Genomic DNA, 18,320 nt, shown 5'->3' with positions numbered 1-18,320 from the left:
AGTTTACACTGTAAACAGTGACAGAAATAATTAATATGAACTGGAGTTTACAGCAGGAAAAAGTCCTGGTGTTTGTGAATGTCACCATATGTCTTCGACGCAGGGTGGGATATCAAAATGTAGGCTTCCAATAGCAGTCAAAAATTCGATACCATACGTAACTATTAAACAGTTTGGTGACAGATGAAATGAAACTATGGCGGTCAATAGATTTACCAATTCAATATGAACAAAAATGTGTAATATATTAAAGCATTTAGGGCCAGATTTACTAAGAGCTTGCGCCAGCGTAAACCGACTTTTGGCATTAAAATAGTACTGTCAGGATTTACTAAAGACGCGCAGTGAAGAATTAGCGCTGTAAAGGCATGGACACCGTTATTTTTGCTCCTTACCTTATTGAATATGCATTTGTAGGAGTTTCCCTTTCAGATGTAAAATTTATGGGAGGAGAGCATTCAAATGAATCACGCAACGCGATTTACTAACGTTTGTGCTTGTCAAATTACTGGTATTTGCTCCATTATTTAATGCCCAAAAAAGCATGTCTTAAAGCAGGCGGTAATTTGCACTGCTCTTGGTAGATTGCGCTGGTCATTATGGAAATGCTCTGGTTGCGTCTGTTCTCTGTAATGTGTGCATTGTCAGTAAATCACACGCAGAATTTTTGTATCTGGCCCTTAGGAGGGAAAAAAACTAAATAATGTGTAATTGTTGGGTTTGTGTAATATACAAAATATACACACTACCATTTGGGGTAAGAAAAACTGTTCTTGAAAGAAGTCTCTTATGCTCACCAAGGCTATATTGCCATTAATTACACAAAAAAAACAGAAGCCAAATGAAAGTCCCCATCACGATATAAAATCAAAAGTGTGTGTATATCTGAATGCCTCAAACATTAGTGTCCAAATAACCTCAATAAGAACCAAAGCAGCTGTCTTTTGGACACCAGTAGAGGTAAAGTGTGTGGAGCAGATCTGTGGTGTGAGGTGAGAAAAACAGCGTGTCCTTGAAAAGCTGCAGTCCTGTGCATTTCCTGCGAGCGCGGCTGCCACATGGAGCAGAGAAATGAGCGAGAAAATAGGCAAGTAAAGACAGCGTCTAATGACACAATAGCAGAGGACGGCACCATATGCCACCTACTCACTCTCATTACACACACGCACTCACAGACACTGACACACACGCGGTTGCTCTTGCATTATGTGATGCATTATGAGTAAGCACTAATGAGGGAAATCTGAATCTAAATTTGTATCCAAAAAGAGTCTAGAGCTTATGAATACAGGGTACGTGATTCACAGCCATGATGTACAAATATCTCGCTTGATAGAAGCTGCCAGCCAATCAGCTGTCAGGAGAGCCCACCCACCTTTAGAAGCCTCGGTACCGTACGGGTTCCCCAGGCTGTCAGTCAAGTCAGGCAGCCAAGCTTCTTTGACGGCGGATTTGAAGACCTCTCGGTTGTCCAGACTCTGGAGTGGGCGGAAGTTGTTACGCAGGTATTCCACGGATTTAACATGATCCTGCTGTTCTGTGGTGAAGATGGAGTAGAACGCTTCCAGCTGAGAGAGAAAGAGAGAGAGAGAGAGAGAGAGTTCAGTATGTTTTTATATCTGTCTCTTATTTTTCAGTAAGTCATCTCCCAAGATGCCCGGAGTCTCTTTTCCCCTCCTTCCAAACTAGTGACTCAGAGGAATGTTATTTTAGCTCACAGGCTGATCAAAGACTGAAAACACGACCGACCGTCTGTCTTACTTTCGCCTCTGCGATGCCTCACTAACCTTCTGTCTCTATCCCTCTCCTGCTTTTGTACTAAGGTTTGGATCAAGGTTGTTATATATACATATAAATTCGCTTCAATCTTTTTACATTCCTTTTTCACCCCTTATGACATAGCACCACTAACTGCTCCTTCTGTCAAGAATGATACTGTACCATAATCAAAATAACACAAAGTTTGTCATATGTTACTTGTCAAATTCATAACAACATTGCTGCAGTCTTCGCTGACAATGAATTGTGCTATGAAAGCACCATCAGTGCTACACTTAGTAGCAAACTATGCATTACTGACATTGTGGCATTTCTAGTACATTTATAACTCAGAATGGACTGCATCAGCTCAGATCTTGCATCAGATGGCCACACCAGAGAACACATTGTCCCTGGATTTGCCAAACTTGGCATACTTCATGGCATATAATTTTTTTTAAATATTCAAGAGTTCTGTTTAAGACCGCTTGAATCCACTAACGAGACGTTTGCATTTGTGTCTTTACAACATTTCTCAAAGACAGCTGCTCTGTTTTTAGTTATTGATAATGTGTTATTAATTGTATAAAATGTGACAAACAGTAATTATATATGTAATATATTAAGCACATAAAAATATTACTATTTTATTATTTTTACATAGATTTTTTTATTTGTTTGTTTTTGACATTATATTTATATTATATTTTTTCTTTGTTTTTATTTTAGCACTTACTGTTTACTTATCTTCACTAAGCTTTAATTTTTTTATTTGATTTTTAATTTTTTTTTTTTAATTTTGTTAGTAAGGCTAGTTTTAGTATTTTGTGATATTGAAATCGATGACAAGAATTATTAAATTTCATATCATATCATATCATATCATATCAAAAATCTATATAGTGTCTATATATATATAGAATATTTTGGTCATATCGCCCACCCCTAACGGAAATCCTCAAGAGCATTGTCAAATCCTACATTCCAGCACCAATACACCACAGAATCTGATTTGTGACATCGTTTCCTGTGATTTTGGGTTGCACGCCGAGATCCGCTGCATCAATATGGCGCTCTCGAATAATTTCCTAATCACAATCCTCATCTATTAATCCCTCGTATGCCAAAACCGCAGCTTATTGGGAGTGGGCACCGGCTACAAAAGCACGCATCTTATTGTGTACAGTTCTTAGCGCAGTAGTAATCCGGGACAGATTTGTGTGTGTGTGTGTGTTTATGCAATGACTGTGCATCATGGGTAAGAAGGTTAAGTAATCCCTGGTGGGAAATCACAGCAATAGGGCTGTTCTGGGTCACACATCTGTGTGTGTGCGTGCGTCACTGCTGAAAAGACATGTTGGAGTCTGATGGTTGAATCCCTTATGGCTAACCACAGCAACAGGGCATTCTTGGGGCAAACTGCAAGATATGTGTGTGTGATGTCCACCTATGCTCCAGATGTTGCAAATGCAGTAGACTGGCTGAGCATCGATCGGCTCTTAAAGCGCCCCAGAGCTCCCTCTGTCAGTCTCCGTGACCTACTTCCTGCTTTGATGAAGAACAAAGGAGCAAGAAAAATGGGGAGTGAAGGACAACTGTCTTCCTCCATAGACTCACTTATATCTGCCTCAGCAGTGTTTCCTTTTTAAACAAAATCACCCAGAGATGAAAAGGAACAAAAGAACTTTAAGAGGTGTCAAATGAGAGCAGAAAGCTTCTGTGGGCAGCGTTTATGGCTCTACGAAAAGGACTGTGTCTTCCTGTAGAAAGCTCGCTGAGCTGTGACCGTTACACGCATCACTTCCTGCAGTTTTGATCTGACGGGCTCAGAACATTTGGATACTGATGGTGACACACTTCTGACAAAATCTGGGCTATTATTGCATATTTTTCAGTGATTACACATAAGAAGTCGACTATATGTAAAGTCATGTAAATGCCATCATACCTTGTCAAAAATGGTTAAAACTTTAAGATTTTTGCCCATTAGTCTGATTTGACTTTGAATGCAAATTGCTTTTTCAACATTATATCATTGTATTCAATGTGCGCAAATAAAATTTTTGGCATCATCATTTTCTGATTTGCATTCAAACCCCTAAAATGGGCTTTTAAATGAGTCGAATCTACCATATGCCAATCTGTCTCTTCCTGCTTTGATGAAGAACAAAGGAGCAAGAAAAATGGGGAGTGAAGGACAACTGTCTTCCTCCATAGACTCACTTATATCTGCCTCAGCAGTGTTTCCTTTTAAACAAAATCTCCCAGAGACGAAAAGGAACAAAAGAACTTTAAGAGGTGTCAAATGAGAGCAGAAAGCTTCTGTGGGCAGCGTTTATGGCTCTACGAAAAGGACTGTGTCTTCCTGTAGAAAGCTCGCTGAGCTGTGACCGTTACACGCATCACTTCCTGCAGTTTTGATCTGACGGGCTCAGAACATTTGGATACTGATGGTGACACACTTCTGACAAAATCTGGGCTATTATTGCATATTTTTCAGTGATTACACATAAGAAGTCGACTATATGTAAAGTCATGTAAATGCCATCATACCTTGTCAAAAATGGTTAAAACTTTAAGATTTTTGCCCATTAGTCTGATTTGACTTTGAATGCAAATTGCTTTTTCAACATTATATCATTGTATTCAATGTGCGCAAATCAAATTTTTGGCATCATCATTTTCTGATTTGCATTCAAACCCCTAAAATGGGCTTTTAAATGAGTCGAATCTACCGTATGCCAATCTGTCTCAACAGAAATATAAATAAAGAAAAAGTGTAGCATGTGCAAAACAACATATTATCCTGGAATAATTTCTGGTTCAAATGTCCTCTGTCTGTGGGTTTCTTTGTGGTGCATTTGTATAAGATGTGTACTTGTGTTCATAGATGGCTAGACGGAGCACAAGAAGAGAAGAGAACACTGGCATATTTTTAAAGTAACTAATTTTTAACTCAAAATGGCATGGTACTAATGGCGGCACACTTAAAAACAGAGCAAGATATAACAAAGTTGTCGAATTGCTGCTGCTGCAAAGCAAGTACAGGAACTTGCTACTGCCAATACAAATGCAGACATGGTGCTGAGTATTTAAGACATACTGCTGCTGCACAAATAGAATTTAAAATAACCCGTAGCAGATCTATACAGGTGGAGCTGGGGAAGGTGAAGGGTTTCAGAGGAACGCTAGGGTTTCTAGTGAATGCTAACCAGGCATTTAAATACAAAGCAGTAAGCTCTTTACACGCATATGCAACATGAACCAATCAGCTTGTGCCAAGCAATTGAACTCTGTGAATATCATCAGTTAGTGGTAAGGACCCATCAGTCTGCGCCATCTAGAGTTTCATGACAGAACTTGGCATTACAAAAAAGTAAAACAAAAAAAAACGAAATAGTCAACATTGCTAACTGACTAGCCAATTGTTGAAAGACTAGTCATTAATATACATTGTTACTAACAAACTCTCATGACAGCATGCATACAACATTACATGTCTGTATGTATATATATATATATATATATATATATATGTACGTACGCATGCATACAATATTATAAATCTTTTGGAAGGCCAAACAAAGTAGTTTCGCTTTTACAACGAAACACACATCGTCTTCACGACATGGCGGCTGCGGCAACAACTACAGCGAGAATATATTTACGCCTTCTTTCTTTGCGTACACACACACACACACACACACACACACACACACACACAGTAAGCCGCGTTTCCACTGTTGGGCCAAAAGCGGGCATGCTAGTGCGTGCCAGGGCCAGTCACGTTTCCACTGTCACTTATGAATCAAGATATAAAAACATATATATAGACTCTGTGATTTTGTGGCTTGTGTTTTCGAAAATCTAATCTTTTTGCAATCTTGACAAAACAGATATCGTTGGAAAGGTCTGACAGTCAAGGTTCCATATTTGGTAACTGTTTTGTAATAGAAGTGATATTGTGACAGAAAATGATTGATTTGTGACAGAAAACTGCATCAAAAGAATTCAACACAAGTTTGGGTGTAACCCAGTGGTTATTTCTGGTATAGTGCCCAAACAAAATCTCACAGGAGCCACAGTTTTTGTGATATCAACTTCAAATTTGGAACATAAATTGGTTAGACATATGGCTTTGATTTTATAGCAATTTTAGAGTGCAACATTTTATAAAGTATTTATTTTATATAAAAAAAACTATTAGTATGCTACGTTATCTTTACTGTAAACTTAAACTTTTATAACTTTTTTATACTTTCTTTTTTTGAAATGCTTTCACATCAGCAATAATCTTCTATGTGTCTTCTTTAAAAAGAGACCAAGCAAATAACTGTGACGTATACTGTGACTACAAATAAACAGAAACAGACGCGACTGAATAAGTATGTGTCCTCTTTCGTTTGTGAAATAATGGTAAATTACACTTTATTTCAATGTGACATTTTCAATCCTGACAAATTAATTCATTATGATCAATGCATCACTTATTAAAACATCGATGCTTTTGGATTTAAATCTTTAAGTAAACAACAAAAAATGCAAACAAACGGCCTCTCTTATCATGTTCGTTTTGTGATCGCGCTAGTTCCATTGATTTATTTCTGATTAGTTTTCTGATAACTTCTCTTTGTTGGTGAAATGCTGGGGTAGTGTGATGTTGTTCCTGAAAGGCGTGTAAAGGGCGGGTTTTAGTGAAGAGCAGCGGAGCTTCTGGCCTGACGGTGGAAACGCAGCGTGATTTTGGCCTCGGTGCCACAGGTCCGAGGCTATTAGCCCCGCCCGACCCGTTTAAAGCACTGGCTCGCACTGGCCCGACAGTGGAAATGCGGCTATAGTAGCCTATGCATGAAAATGCGTATTTTTCAATTAATTAATATTATAGACTTATAGATTTAATATGGGCTGCTTTTGGTGCTTGACACCTTTTTATTGGTCATTTTGTGTTTCAAGAATAAGATCCAAGGTTAAGAATTATGCTATTAGTTACTTAAATATAAAATGATTTTCTCTATTTAACAACATTACAATAGTGAAAGACAACTTACTGATCATGTCTCTTGCGCGGCGGGATGTTGGACTCATGAAAAATAATCACGTAGTTTGTATTCACCAAAACTGATTTACTGAAGTGAAAACACTGATGGAATTGGCGTTAGCGCGAGCGCCGCTTGCTGTGAGTGAGGTGGGAGCGACGAGCCGCCAGAGGATTGTGCAGCATTCCTCGAACAGTTATGTTCACGATTTTTGATTTACTTAACGTATACTGCATGAGGGGAGCTGTGATTGGATGATGACAGGTATCGGTGATCATTCTCAAGTGATCAGCACTGCTGCTGTTGTATCAGTCAGTGGTTAGATCAGTGTAGCAGTCAAAAAAACGGAACAAGGGAAGTCACGTACGGGACAAACCAATTTGGCCCAAAATACGGGACGTCCCGGCTAATACGGAACGGTTGGCAACCCTATTTCCAACACACTTTTTCACAGCGCGCATCATGCGCTCAAACTCATCAAAAGTCAACAAGTTCAACAAGCAACAACGACTTATCCAAGTGACTGCTGCAGAACGCACGCGAGAGAGAGACGAGGCAGCGCAGGTCGCGCGTCTCATAAGTGAGTGGGAATTTACCGAACGTGGCACTTGCGGCAGTTAACACTGTATGCAATACCCGTAACCTCACACTAAATTTCAGGCCGTGTAGATAGGCAAGCATATATACAAATCATTTAGTAAGCAGAAATCCAAAATTTACCTTAACATATTAAGTTAGAGGAAGATGCAACTGAATTGGTGCTTGAAGAATGCTCTTCCAGCAGCCATGTTAAACAGTTGGCGGTTAAAGTTTTTAATGCACAATTTGATTTGATGAAAGTCACGAGACCTATTACTATCTCTCTATCCAATCACGTTGATGGATAAAAATAAAATTAAAATAAGCATGTAACGACCACAAACGAAGGAAAATAGCGGCGTAGAGAGATAGTAATAGGTCTCGTGACTTTCATCAAATCAAATTTTGCATTGAAAACTTTAATGCACAAAGTGTGTCAAATTAAATATGCGTTGTCTGTCTATTTCTGGTTAAAATATAATTTTTGAATTCTTACACCATATGGTTACAAACCTTGAAAAGACTTTGAAATAACATGGAATCTTACATGGCCGGATGAGGTTTATACAGATATCCTTTGATCTTTTATACGTGAGAGCAAAGCCTCTGTTTGCCGTTTCTCTTTTAACACGCGGTGAGATCAGAAGTCACAGAGCGGCCAGAGATGGATCGGTTTCTGATGGAGAACAACCTTCATAAACAGACACTGTGTTCCCTATAAATTTCAGCCCTTACTTATCACGTCCTTCTTTGTTTGGTATCTGAGTCTAACAGTGCTGGTTGTGAGAGCCCACCTCACAGTATCCACCCTGAGGATTTCTGCTCTAAAACCAGTCCTCTTTCCTCTATACTTTGGTGGAAGTGCACCTGGCCTTCACATAGCTCTTCATGCAGCCTGTTAGCATGAAGATGCCCCATTTTTGGTGTTTGGTTTTGTTATATTACAGTGTAAAAGCTCAGCTGGAGAGTTTTCCTTATCAATCAGAGCTCAGGAGCATTGCCGAGAGAGAGGACAGGATGCATGTGCGCAAGCGAAGCTGGGTGATGCATACTAATGGAGAGGCATGAGTCAGTGAGGCGAAAGTAGGGTCCATTAGAACAATAATGGGTATTACACACATTGCTATTTTCTTTTATTTCTCATGCTGTTTAGCTGTTGTCCCAAAGCCCAGGTGTTTTTCAGGAGCTCTGTCTAATAAATCTCAAACAGTTTTAACTCCTCAGACTTCTCAACTGGGTCAGCCGCTCTGTATTATGGGAACTGTGACTTTGAGCTTTGCTTTGAGTAAAGATGCATAATAAAATCTTTTTTGGCATAATTTTTTTAAAGACCTAAATAGCATGAATAACCTCAACACACCTTCATATGTGTAGTATAGACTTACCTGTTTGTAGGAGAGGAACACGGGCCGACTGAAGACTATCCACTCCACCACTTTACTGCAGGGTGGCGTGGTCAAAGAGCCGATGTAACGGTAGTAGCTTCCGATGGAGGACGGCAACAAGTCTCTGAGCACGAAGGGCTCTAGAAATGTCTCTTTTTCTGGAACAACAAAAAAGAACAAAAATACACTGAGAACAAGCATTTTATCTGGTTAGTAGTATTTGACAAAGATACTAGTTCTGATGCATATATTGTTACCCTAGTAAAAAAGTAATATATTTAAAATATACTTATTTCATACTAAGTATAGTTGAAATCTATGAACACATTTCCTGACATATCACTTGAGATTTACTGATATAAAAATTATAATTACATTTTATTTGGAGTACTACTTGTGCACAATGCACATTTCTTAATATTACGCCTAAAATGTGTTTTAATGTCACTTTTGATGAGGATTGTATGATCTTTGAATAATATCGGTCTTTAAATGCAAGATGTTTAAATTGTTCCTGAAGTATACTTGCAACAGTTCCACTTTAGCACAATCAAATATACTTCAGAATATCTTTAGTTGGACTTCAGCACTACTTTCACACATTTGAAGTACAATAAGTACAAAATTAGTTGTCCAAATGACCAGACTTTAAGTATACAGTACCTGTTTAGAATACAAAAAGTACAATAGCAGGGTATTTGATTAAGTACATAATTATGTAAATGTATTTGTAGTATACTTAGCATAAAATAAATGTATTTCAAATAAATGTGAGTATATTTATGCCACGTGTATGTTCCTGTTTGCCCTTTTTTGGTCTTCCTGTTCCTGATCTCATTATGTTTATTTGATTCCACCTGTGTTTCCCTTGTTTCCTCGTTATGTTGATTAATTCCCTCGTTTCCTCCCTTGTTACTTAAGCCCTGTGTTTTGATGTCTTAAGTGTCGGCTGTTAAATGTCATCCCAGAGTTCCTGTGTGTGTTATCCTTTGTTCACTTGAATTAAATCCTTGTTGAAGTCTTCTCCTGCGTCTCCTCGTTCCTTCCTCCCCGAGTGACCGTGACAGAACAGCCGACCCCAACTGAAGTAAGCGGCGCCTTTCTCCCCCGTTTTTTTTCCCCCGTTTTTCAAAGTGTTTTTGTTTTCCGTTTGTTTTTCCCCCGAGACTATGGAGGAACGAGCGATGTTCATCACCGTAGCTCAGGCAAGCCCCAACCCTGTCAGCTACGCGAGGGCGTTCGTGCCGCTCGCCCTCGCCAGCTCCCTCGAGGGGGAAACCCTCGTGACGCTGTTCCAGATCGGGATTACTTTTCATCGCCCCGCGGAGCTCCCAGACACCACCAACCTCGACTGGAAGCAGGCAGTCATCTGGTGTCTGGAGAGCCTCCGATCCCGATCCGGGACTCCTCCGCCGACCATTCCTCAGTCAAGCCTGCCGGCTGCGGCTTTCGCCAGCCCGTCGGCCGTTCCAAAGTCTAGTTCCGAAGATCCTGTGGCAAACCCGCCGGCCGTTTCTGTGGCAAGCCTGCTGGCCATTCCTAAGTCAAGCCCGTCGGTCATGGCTCACTCCCACCCAGAGCTCGCTCCAGTGTCGGCTCCAGCCCCAGAGCTCACTCCCGTGTCGGCTCCAGCCTCAGAGCTCGCTCTGGCCTCCTGAGTCCCCTGATCCGCCATGGCCTCCTGAACAACCGGCTCCGCCATGGCCTCCTGAGTCCCCGGATCCGCCATGGCCTCCTGAGTCTCTGGATCCGCCATGGCCTCCTGAGTCCCCTGATCCGCCATGGCCTCCTGAACAACCGGCTCCGCCATGGCCTCCTGAGTCCCCGGATCCGCCATGGCCTCCTGAGTCTCTGGATCCGCCATGGCCTCCTGAGTCCCCTGATCCGCCATGGCCTCCTGAACAACTGGCTCCGCCATGGCCTCCTGAGTCCCCTGCTCCGCCATTGGCAACCTGAACTGCCTGCTCCGCCATGGCCCCCTGAACTCCCAGATCCGCCCTGGAGGCTCTCCTGGTCTCCGCCCTATTCCTGTCCTGCACCAGCCTCCAGGGCACCCTTATTTTTCACTAGGGTAGGTTTTTTATGTTGGGTTCTTCTTAACAGTTCTATTAACACATCTTTTAGTATTTGAGAAATCAAATATTTGTAAATGAAAAATAAATGCAATACCATTGCCAAATGATGACATCATTTTGACAAATATAGTTAAAATGATTCTTTTGATTTTTTTGATGACATTTCGCACTTTTAGAGGCAGTATATTGAAAATGGAATCAAATAATCAGCCATAACTACACATTTCATTTGTCCATTTATTTTTATAAAATACTACTGACTCAAAATGCCTACCTAGTAATTTGAACAGTCAGTAATTACACTGATATCGCAAGCTCTACAAACAACATAACACAGTAAGTGTTTGATTCTTTAAGAAAATGACCCATAAGATTAATTCATTTTAGAACTGGTCATACTGCACCTGTTGTGCTGTATATTTTGGATTTGTTTAAAATAATTTGCTCATAAAAATCATTCTTTCTGCAATCAGTCCACAGTGGTCATACTATGTTCCTCATTCACTAAAAAGAAGTGCTGCATGGTTTGGCTTCACTAAAAATAACTGACTCACAGGAGTCATTCTTTCGGGAATCTACTCTAGTCTCACTATACTGTATGTTTCTGATTCACTAAAAATAAACCAACTCATAAGATTCAATTGTTTGAGTCAACACTCACAACACCCTATCATCATGACTGTGCCTTTAGTATGCAAACACTCATATTTACTTTAGAAAGTACGAAACTCTGATTATGCAGCTTGCTTGTTTGATTATGAAAACTTTTTTTTATTTTGTACACAGTAAAATGGAGCAGCTGTAACTTTGAGATTAATCTCTGTATTGTCCTAGAATTGTTTTTCTCCACTTGTTGAGTCAAACTAGATGTTGAAGCTGTGGATGAGTTGTGCGTTTAGCATTTTAAAGCCACTCAATCCTCGAGAGGACACAATCTGCAGATTTCTACCCATAACCCTCCTCTGATTTAAAAGTTTATAAGTTCCATCCAACAATGCCTGCCCAACATATGGCTGGCCTGGCGACATGATAAAACGAGAACCGCTGAATTACACAGCTTTCCACTTGAGTATTTCTTGTTCTGATTTTCAAATGCACAAACATTTTGCTTGAAATCAAGATAAACAGATGGAGAAAGTTGATTGGTTTGATGTGCAGCGATGATGACGCAGAAAGAATAAAGTACATTGCTAGTCTGCTGACCCATATTCCAAACCTAAGACTAGGAATCCTGTTCAAAGGAGCTTAGCATGTAAACGGCATCTGATTTGGAAATATCCTTGCAGGAATTCTAAACATTTGATCATAGTACAGCCTGAGCCCAAAAATGCACTGTTGATGCACCGTCATTAGGCCATTTGTGCGATTCCATGTCTTTCAAATGTATTGCCAATGAGAGGCCTGGCCAATGAAGACTTCAAAACACCCCTGGAAGACAGAATTAATGGACTTGTAATACATTCTGTAGAGAAACCGAGAGCTCATTTCAGTGTTTTGATTTATGCACCCCTGAGAAGAGGCATTCGGTTGAGTGAACAATACTCAACGACTGGTGTGGCGCGCGATGGGACGAACATGAACTCGCAGCACTCAATGCCACTACCAATCACAGCAGGGTTTAGAGATACTGCGATCTGATAGCAGTCTCATTATCACTCACTGAGAGAGAGAGAGCAAAATAAACAGAAGCATGAGCTCGTTTATATGCGCCTAGATGGCTAGTGTGTAAATGGGGAGGCTAACATGCCTTGTGTTGTGTGTATATTGAAGTTAAGGTTGAATGAATGGTAATCCCCTAAAGGTTGGACTGGGAATGTAGAACTAGAGAGAGAGAAGCTTTCGCCGTGCCTCAGTGGCATGGTAATGGATGCCACAGAGAGCTTTTCTGTCACACGCACACACAGCCACGGGGCAAACACTCCAGTCACACATCCGTGTCTGGACCCAGCACGCCACCGACTCTCTCCGCCACACGCAGTCCCGTCGCCAAAGCGTCCGTCATGAGGTTACATCAGCTGCTACGCACCAGGAGAATGTGCATAGCCAGTACAGTAGGGAGGAAATGTTTATATTTTTGGATACTTCAATTCCTGATCAAATCCCATCCTTGTTTCTCATTAAAGGGATAGTTCACCCAAAAATGAAAATTCTGTCATTAATTACTCACCCTTATTTCATTCCAAACCTGTAAGAACCTTGTTCATCTTTGAAACACAAATTAAAATATTTTTGAAGAAATCCAAGCTTTCTGACCCTTCATAGACAGCAATGGAGCTGACATGTTCAAGGCCCAGAAAGGTAGTAAGGACATTGTTAAAATAGTCCATGTGACATCAATGTTTCATTCATTTTATGAATAGCTTTTGTGCGCAAAGAAAACAAAAATAACGACTTAATTCAACGATTTCTTCTCTTCCATATCAGTGTTTGACGTGCGTTCACGAGAGTCTGAGAGCATGCGTCGTGGTGCAGTCATGAACGCACATCTAAGACTGACAGGAAAGAGAGGAAATTGTTGAACAAAGTCGTTATTTTTGTTTTCTTTGCATGCAAAAAGTATTTTTTTAAAAAGTATCTTAATTTGTGTTCCGAAGATGAATGTAGGTCTTATTGGTTTGGAACGACATGAGGGTGAGTAATTAATGACAATTTTCATTTTGGGATGAACTACCTCTTTAAGTATCCTGTTTTAGACTGAAATACATTAGAATACAGAAGTAAAATGGTTTGCAAATGCTGTTTCATATCGACTTTAAATGAGTACTTCACCCAAAAAACAAAGTTCTCTCATCATTTACTTACCCTCATGCTATTTTAAATGTATACTGCATTCCTTCTTCTGTTGAACACAAACAAAAAATATTTGAAAAAAGTGAACAGGAGCCCATACTGTATTTTGTCACTCAAAAAAGAACATTCAGCCATCATAATGGTAGTCCATACAATCCGAGTGGATAAATCAATCTCTTCAGAAGTGAAACAATAGGTGTAAGTTAGAAAAACTACTTATATAAAAAAATAAAAATAATAAACCATTACTTCCGGACAAATGTGTTCACAAGAGGGTAAAGTTTACACTAGATGTAAACATAAGTGCGTTGTGAAGCTTGTGCAAAAAATTATGCACAAGTACAGAAGGCTGCGAACTTTATTATACACTTATGTTACACTTCACATTAGTTTACGTCAAGCATAAACTTGCATGACTGCACTTATGACAGTTGGCTGAAAGTAATGGTTAAAATATTAAAGTATTAAAATATTTTTATTACACATACATGCCTATTTGCTTCAGAAGACACTGAATCATCCACTGGGGTCATACGGATTAATGTCATGATGGCTGAACATGCTTTTTGGAACATAACCTCTCTGGCACCCATTCACTGCATTATATGCACTGAGAGTTGGATTATTTTTCTAAGAATCTTAGTTTTTGTTCATCTTAAGAAAGAAAGTCACACACATCTGGGACAGCGAGAGTAGATGATGAGAGAATTGAAATTTGTAGGTAACCCTTCAAACAAAATTTAGCTGAAAGTGGCCATATTCCACACTTTTATAGCATTTTAAGTGTCTTGAATAGTAAAGAGGCATTAATGTGAATGCAAATTATGTTAAAGAAATTACATTATCTTGGTAAATAATCCAATAATTAGGTAAATAAGTGTGGCTGTGGTGCCTGCGTTTGAGCAACTCACTAATGGGAGAACGTGACATGAGCCAAGCTTATATGGTTTTGAATGTGTCATCACTTTGCCTATGTCATAAACGTGAACATTTTGATCAAGCTGCTTCATTCCCATAAATAGCCTGAGTAGACTGGAGAGGGAGCTCAATCTACAATGCACTTTATGACTTTTCACATCATACTGTGAGGAATTTCCTGTTATCCATTATATGTCCCCTTTTAATAGCTTCAATAACTCTGAAACTACTGTCGTGAGCGAACCCGACCCCAGCCGAGCAGCTCTATACGGACCTCATTTGTCCCAACCGCTGACGTTAAAATGAAGCATGCACTTCATAAGAGATTCATTAAAACCTGCTCATGCTAACATCAGGCGAATGAACACAAGCTTACATGCTTGAATTAAGGATTTGCAAGTGACATATTCCCAGCCTAATGGATGATCGCTTAACAAGACAGCTCTTCTCTTCCGCCAGCCGAGAGCTTTAAATACAGCGTGTAAAATTCTTGCTTGTGCTTCTCAACACGGATGCACGCCTCTTAAGCACCAACACTAGCCGAACACTGCTCAAAATCTAGCTGGATTGGGGAGAAACAGGTTTAAGGATTCACATACGGCTGCATGTGTGTAATTTGAGCTGCAAATCGTTTGGTTCAGCTTCCTGCGGGTAGTGTACATATTCGGCAGGAGATCAGCAGGTTGAAATTATAGACGTCTGAGACACGGCTCTGAATATGTGCAGACCCCCTGCTCCTATCTGTCTGGGATAAGAAGAGAGAACGCAGCTCTGTCCCACCTCCCACCGAGAACACACACACATACACCTCCATTCCACCCCCTACTCTAACCCTACTGAGCAAACAAGATCAACACGCTCCAGCAAACAGGCCGCAATAGTCTGACTGTTGTGGACAGAGTGAATTAAAAGGATGAATAAATGCATCTCTGTCTGCTCTCCTCTCGTAGTTTATTGTATGAATCAAGGGGCCAAGGCTTGGCTGTACAGTAGATGCTATAACTAGACCAATATGGGACAAAAAGTACCTCAATTGACCCTTTGCAAAGACCCGCCCCCCTTAGTTACTGTTGCTATGTCCGACAAGCCATGCCACTCACACACTACACATCATGTTCTCACGCAGTAAAAATTACATTGAGGAGCAAAGAGTAAACTGACAATGCGCTGACAGACAAAACAGAACAGGTTACTTCTGGAATGAAACAACGTCTCAGCTTTCAAATTTTGTAATTTTTTAAAGAAATTCACAAAATAAATACTGTTTTGTGGCTCTTTAATGTGTCGTAAAAGACCGCTGTAGCATCTCAGTTCAAGCGGCACATGAACGAATCATCTTTTCATATTTACTTAAAGCATGAAATAAACGTGAATGAACATCAGAGGGTATTTATTTCAACCACAAAAATATGTCAATACACACCATTTTTCAAGTTTAAGTCTGCCAAAGTTAATCTACTCTCCTCTCTGGTTTGTTTGTCGGACAAAATGGCAGATTCTGTGTTATGATTGGTCAAACTGCCAGTCAATCAAGCTCCCTGAGAAGGGTCAATTGATGGGCGTTCAAAAGTAGCCGTATTTTCTGATATAAAGTGACAGGCAAAAAAAATCCTGTTGACTGAAGGAGGGAACAGAGTAGCATTGGGGACTGAATTGTTTTGCTCACAATGAAATTCTATTTTAGTTGTTTTTCCTAAATGTTTATTTCTAACAAGTACCAAAATAATTGTCAACGAAATTGTTAATATTAAATTGAATATTTTAACATATATCTTACGATTCCCATCCTTAGAGCTGAGACACCCAAGTATCATAGAGACTTGGGAATGGGCTCCTTTAACCACACAAAACACCTTAGCAACCGCATAGCCATGTCCTGGCAACACTTGAGCACCATGCTGGTGACTTTTGATGTCTCACAACGTTTTTTATCAAAAAATGTAAAAATGGAGTAAATCAGCCTGATCACATTCTGGTAACTCCCATCACCGTCATCAGATAGAGTGTCATAATTTTTGTCATCTGGCAGCAGGTGGAGGCTGAACTATTTTCAGACTCGGTAAAATCGCTTTTGAGTGGGCGCCGTTTAAAGTGAGTGCCATTATTACACTGCATTAGAGCTGATCTCTTTGTCAGAATGACACTGCGATGCTTTTAGTACCACGGCCTTCCAGATTACACCACGACTTCGTCATTCTTTCTCTCTCGCTCACTTTCTACGACTGTCTCAGTGGGCAGCACAAATCGCAGGCCGGTAATTACCATCAAAGCCTCGGCGTGCCTTTAAACTCCGCATGGACACATAGAGAGATGTTCCTGAGATGACTGAAAAGTAGGCAGAACAAGAGTATATTAACTAAGAAACCCTTAAAGACGTCAATTTGCTCTGTCTGAATCATGGACAGACTTCGCTGTTTCATCTCAATGTTCCGGAATACGCCGTTCAGTTCATGCTGGGAGCAGCTGGTGGTGCCTTCATCATTTCAGAGCTTTTAATGTCTGGAAGTGGACAGAAGGAACATTGAGGAAATTGTAGATGACTTTAAGAGGGTCAACTTACGTAAGGTAATTTTCAGAGTACTGTCATCTTGTGAAATCGAAATGATCTTTTTCTGCCCCGAGCACAGTTAGCCAATATTTAAAATCTTTAAAGGGGAAGTATGTTGTTTCTTAAATGTTAAAATACTTTATAAGTATAAAGTTATACTATAAGTAGCTCATTCTAATTGTGTCTTAAATTGTCTAAATTACAATAATGCTGTCAATGTACCATTCAACACTGATTCTACCAGAATGTGATTAAACAGCCCATCCCTGTGAAAAAAACTATTAATGCTAGCTTTTGGTACTTTTTTATGTTTGTGTATCAGCTTGTGATTCCTCTAACACCACTTCTGTTCATCCATTTGGTGCCTAAGTGTCTACCCTTACATCTGTCAGCAGACAACGGAGATTGCCAAACAAAAACAAGAACACAAAATTACACACATTCCCGTCAAAGCCAGAGATAAAATGACAGCGAATAGATGATGTGTATGCATGCGTGGGTGTTTGTCTGTTCACCAGCCTAGATATATGACAAGAATATATATATATATATATATATATATATATATTGCATAAATATACAGTGATAGGTTTGGACAGGAATATATATATATATATATATACATATATATATATAAATATACAGTGATAAGTGTGAGCACACATTCTGCTCAACAAACCCTTGATTTCTCAGCCAGATCTCCTGACTCAATATCATCATCATATCATCATCCCGTTAGTCAGAGGTTGCAGTGGCCTGAGGCTGAGATCCTGTCAGAACTGAAGCGCTGTTTCACAAACAGACTGACTAATAGCAGACAAGTCTGCTTTGTTGAAACAAAGTTACTTGCTGGACTTCCAAAACAGGCAGAACACTCAGCAGACCGTCGTCACGGACCCCCTCAGCATACATCCGGTGAGTCCCATGAACATAGTCAATCTCAACAGTTTATACCAAGTGTAGAGGAACAAGTCAAAACTGATTGTCACACAAATCGATAGCACAAACAGGGAGCGAGACCCAAAGGCAGTAGAGACATCAGATTGTCACGAGTTTCTCGTATTGCTGCCGTAGCATCCTCTACCCCAGATATGGCTATGACAAGGCTTGTGAATACTGGTATTCTACCACCCCCTATACATCCTGAGAACAGATTTGAAGCATTAATGAATGCGGGTGAGGAATCCCCAAATGTGATTAAACATGGATCGGATCAGCCAGCAGCTAACAT

The 18,320-nt window shown here is 40.1% G+C and overlaps 1 protein-coding gene across 1 annotated transcript in view; it reads right to left on the bottom strand.

Moving 5' to 3' along the window:
• The window catches only part of ptprga (protein tyrosine phosphatase receptor type Ga), a 302,816-nt gene that overhangs the window by 56,475 nt on the left and 228,021 nt on the right, over nucleotides 1–18,320 (bottom strand). Inside the window, exons 7-8 of the mRNA XM_016500550.1 lie at nucleotides 8,759–8,916; nucleotides 1,376–1,568 (exon numbers count right to left, since the gene is read on the bottom strand). Of these exons, the coding sequence (XP_016356036.1) occupies nucleotides 1,376–1,568; nucleotides 8,759–8,916 (351 nt within the window). The remainder of the gene's footprint in view (nucleotides 1–1,375; nucleotides 1,569–8,758; nucleotides 8,917–18,320) is intronic.

This window comes from Sinocyclocheilus anshuiensis, unplaced genomic scaffold (genome assembly GCF_001515605.1).
Source record: "Sinocyclocheilus anshuiensis isolate Anshui unplaced genomic scaffold, SAMN03320099.WGS_v1.1 scaffold42, whole genome shotgun sequence".
In the NCBI taxonomy this organism is placed as follows: domain Eukaryota; kingdom Metazoa; phylum Chordata; class Actinopteri; order Cypriniformes; family Cyprinidae; genus Sinocyclocheilus; species Sinocyclocheilus anshuiensis.
This window is presented reverse-complemented; position numbering and strand designations above follow the sequence as displayed.